Genomic DNA, 3247 nt, shown 5'->3' with positions numbered 1-3247 from the left:
TACAGAGCATTGATCTTGGACGTCAAAATCACCGTTCTTGAAGCGTTGAAACTACTCACGACACGTTCTTTCACTAATAGCGGCCTCACCGTAAGTATTTGAGAGCATTCGATGAGCCTCAGCCGCAGATTTCTTCATATTGAAACAAAAAATTAAAACCTCCCGCAAATGAGAATTTGGCTCGTAAACTGATATTTTCAATCGAGAATAACTTTATGATGCAGACACAAATCGACTAATGTTTCTATGGGGTTATGTTGACAGATGCCCAAGTTTATTGTATGATGTCTATGATCTATTTATTTCGACCACCACTTACTGCTAAAGCCATCTATAGGAAAACGGCGGAAGCAAAGTTGTACACTTAATAATTAAACACTTTTTAAATAAATAATTATTTATACAATCGTTTATGCAATCACTAATACTAAATGAAAGGTTATGTAGCGTAATGTATCAAATATAATAACTATCAAATATAATAGTTATATCGTGAGACAACTCTCCAATCACAATTCAATAGTTAACCAAATTTTTAACGTAATTATGTTCAAATTATTGCTTTCATTTTGAAAATTATTGTTTATATTATTAAAATATATTACATTATATAATTCATATCATATTACATACCCTCCAGGTTCTAATTCTATTACGCCATCTTCATTCATCCATGAATGCGCTAAGATTTGAGAAATACTTAAACGTCGCTCTGGTTCTACCACCAACATGTGTCTAATCAATTTTTCGCAATCTAAAATTTAAAAAAAATGTTATTTATATTACACAAGCATATATTATTTTGAATCTAGTTTACATATACTTTTTGATGAAATAAATAATTTAATAAAAGAAGTATGAAAGCCTTCATTATTCTCAATGTGACAAACAATCTTTATATAAAATAGTTATTTAATACAATATAACAAATATAAACATTTCGATCTCCTATCATATATTGTAATTTAATATAACATATTATAAAAGTGCTCGTGTTTTCATTGCCTGTTTTATCACATATTACTGAATTCAAAACTATAAATTCTTATTGCAGCCATTGGTTATACAATGATTTGTACATTCAATGGTCCTCTTCGATGTTATAATAACTTCGTGTGAAGAGCTAGTTCTTCACAAAAATCAATCACGACAATCATGGTTTCTTCAATTGCACAGAATTCATAAGTCCTGTAATTCTTTGTTCATAACTGTCAGATACCAAAATCTTTCAGTCAATAATTAATAAAATTAATGCACAGTGAAAGAATCATGAATAATGCTTTATATAAATTAATACATCTAAATCCTGCCATTGTTAATCAAAATTAAAATTTAAAATAAAAGGAAAAATATTACATATAAATGCTAACAAAACTTTAATTTTCATCAATATTTACACAGCTTCATCATAAATTCTCTAAAAAACCAAGATTAACTAATTAATAAATTAAAAATTAAGAAATAAAGTTAAAAGCATTTAACTTTTAATTTATTGGGAGTATAAATTAGTTCGGTCCGTTTTTTTGTACATTTATTTCAAAACAAAATGAATGAACAGATCAATTAAAGTATCCATCGCTGCCTACTTTTTCCCATCTCTCAGGCAATTTTCGAATTCCATCTCGAAAAAATGACTCGTCTTTGGAGGCGATCCAATTTTGGAGCCAATTTTCGATTTCTGCGAAAGAAGTGAACCGGTGACTTGTTCCTTCGGAACAACCAGTAATCAAAAGGAGCAATGTCCGGAGAATACGGCGGATGCGGTAAAATAATATATCCCATTTGAGCGTTTCCAAATATTTTTTTACGACTTTAGCGACATGAGGTCGAGCGTTGTCATGAAGAAGAATAACTTTATCATGTCTTTGCTCGTATTCCGATCATTTTTCTCGCAATGCACAAACGAACCAATTGTAGCCGATCGCCCGTAATGGAATCGCCAGGTTTCAGCAGCTCATAGTAAACAAGACCTTTTTAGTTCACCAAATACAGAGCATGATCTTCGAATCAATATTCGGCCGTGATGTTGATATTGAGGTCGATGGCAGTGATTGACCGGGCTTAGCGTAGTATTTTTTCTTCTTGGGATTGTCGTAGAATACCACTTCTCCAGTCACAATCCGATGCAAAAAATCTTTTTTCTGTTGTCTTTGAATCAGCTTCGCAAGTGAAAAATCGCTTTCAATGTCTCTCGATTTCAGTTCATAAGGCACCCAATTTCCTTGTTTTTGAATCATTCCCATGGCTCTCAATCGTACAGAAACAGCTTGAGTTACCCCCAATGACTCTGCAAGCTCCTCTTGCGTTTGACTCTGATCTTCTTCGAATAATGCCTCTAATTCTTTGTCTTCGAATTTTTTTGGCTGTCCAGAGCGAGGCTTATCTTCAACGTTGAAATCTCCATCCTTGAAACGTCGAAATCATTCCCTACATGATTTATCAATTGGAGCAGTGTCATCATAAACTTCAACAAGCATTCGATGGGCTTCAGCCGCACTTTTCTTTATTAAAGCAGAAAATCAAAATCTCCCGCAAATGCTGCTTGGTTAACACAAAATTCGACATTTCAAACACAGTAAAAATCAAGGTTTTTGTATGAAATTTAAAGCGATATAAGCTGAATATTATTAGCAGATGTTTAACCTCTCTGAAACCGCCAAAATCAGCTGTCACTATGAACCATTAACAACAGCTGGAGCTATCTTTAGAGAAACGGACCGAACTAATTTGTATTCCCAATAACTTAGTTAATTTTAAATCAATTAACTTTTAATTTTAATCAGTTATGTTAAAATTAAAAACATATTAATAAACTTATTAAAATTTTTCAAATTAAAAATTTGTTTTGAACGTGGATATTATTTTTTTATGGAAATTTCTAACTTAGACAATTAGAAACAGTCCAATGATCGCAATGTGTGATACATATATATAGTATTTCCCTTAAGTTAAAAAAAAGAAAAATAGTTTATTTAAAAATGCTGTTTAATTAAAATTTTATTTAAATATGTGTAATATAGATATACTTTCATAATAATTATTAGTATCTAATGATCACTATCTTTATCTAAATTCTTTACGTACTGGGTTGAAGGAAAAGTTCTGCGATATTTTGTTAGTTCAAAATTATGTATACAATATCATCAAAAATGAGCAAAATTTAAATTTAGAAAAAGGTTTTAAAGATTGAAATCTCTACTTTCAAAAGATTACTGTATTTTTTATTAGGTGTACAACTTTGCTTCCG

At 30.8% G+C, this 3247-nt stretch overlaps 1 protein-coding gene across 1 annotated transcript in view; it reads right to left on the bottom strand.

Moving 5' to 3' along the window:
• The window catches only part of LOC105622165 (serine/threonine-protein kinase SIK3-like), a 223143-nt gene that overhangs the window by 150776 nt on the left and 69120 nt on the right, over nucleotides 1-3247 (bottom strand). Inside the window, exon 5 of the mRNA XM_012203598.1 lies at nucleotides 634-754. Coding sequence (XP_012058988.1) covers nucleotides 634-754 — 121 coding nt within the window. The remainder of the gene's footprint in view (nucleotides 1-633; nucleotides 755-3247) is intronic.

The sequence above is a fragment of the Atta cephalotes genome (genome assembly GCF_000143395.1).
Source record: "Atta cephalotes unplaced genomic scaffold scaffold00002, whole genome shotgun sequence".
Taxonomy (NCBI): Eukaryota; Metazoa; Arthropoda; class Insecta; order Hymenoptera; family Formicidae; genus Atta; species Atta cephalotes.
The sequence above is the reverse complement of the archived record's forward strand: the minus strand, read 5'-3'. Positions and strand labels throughout refer to the sequence as shown.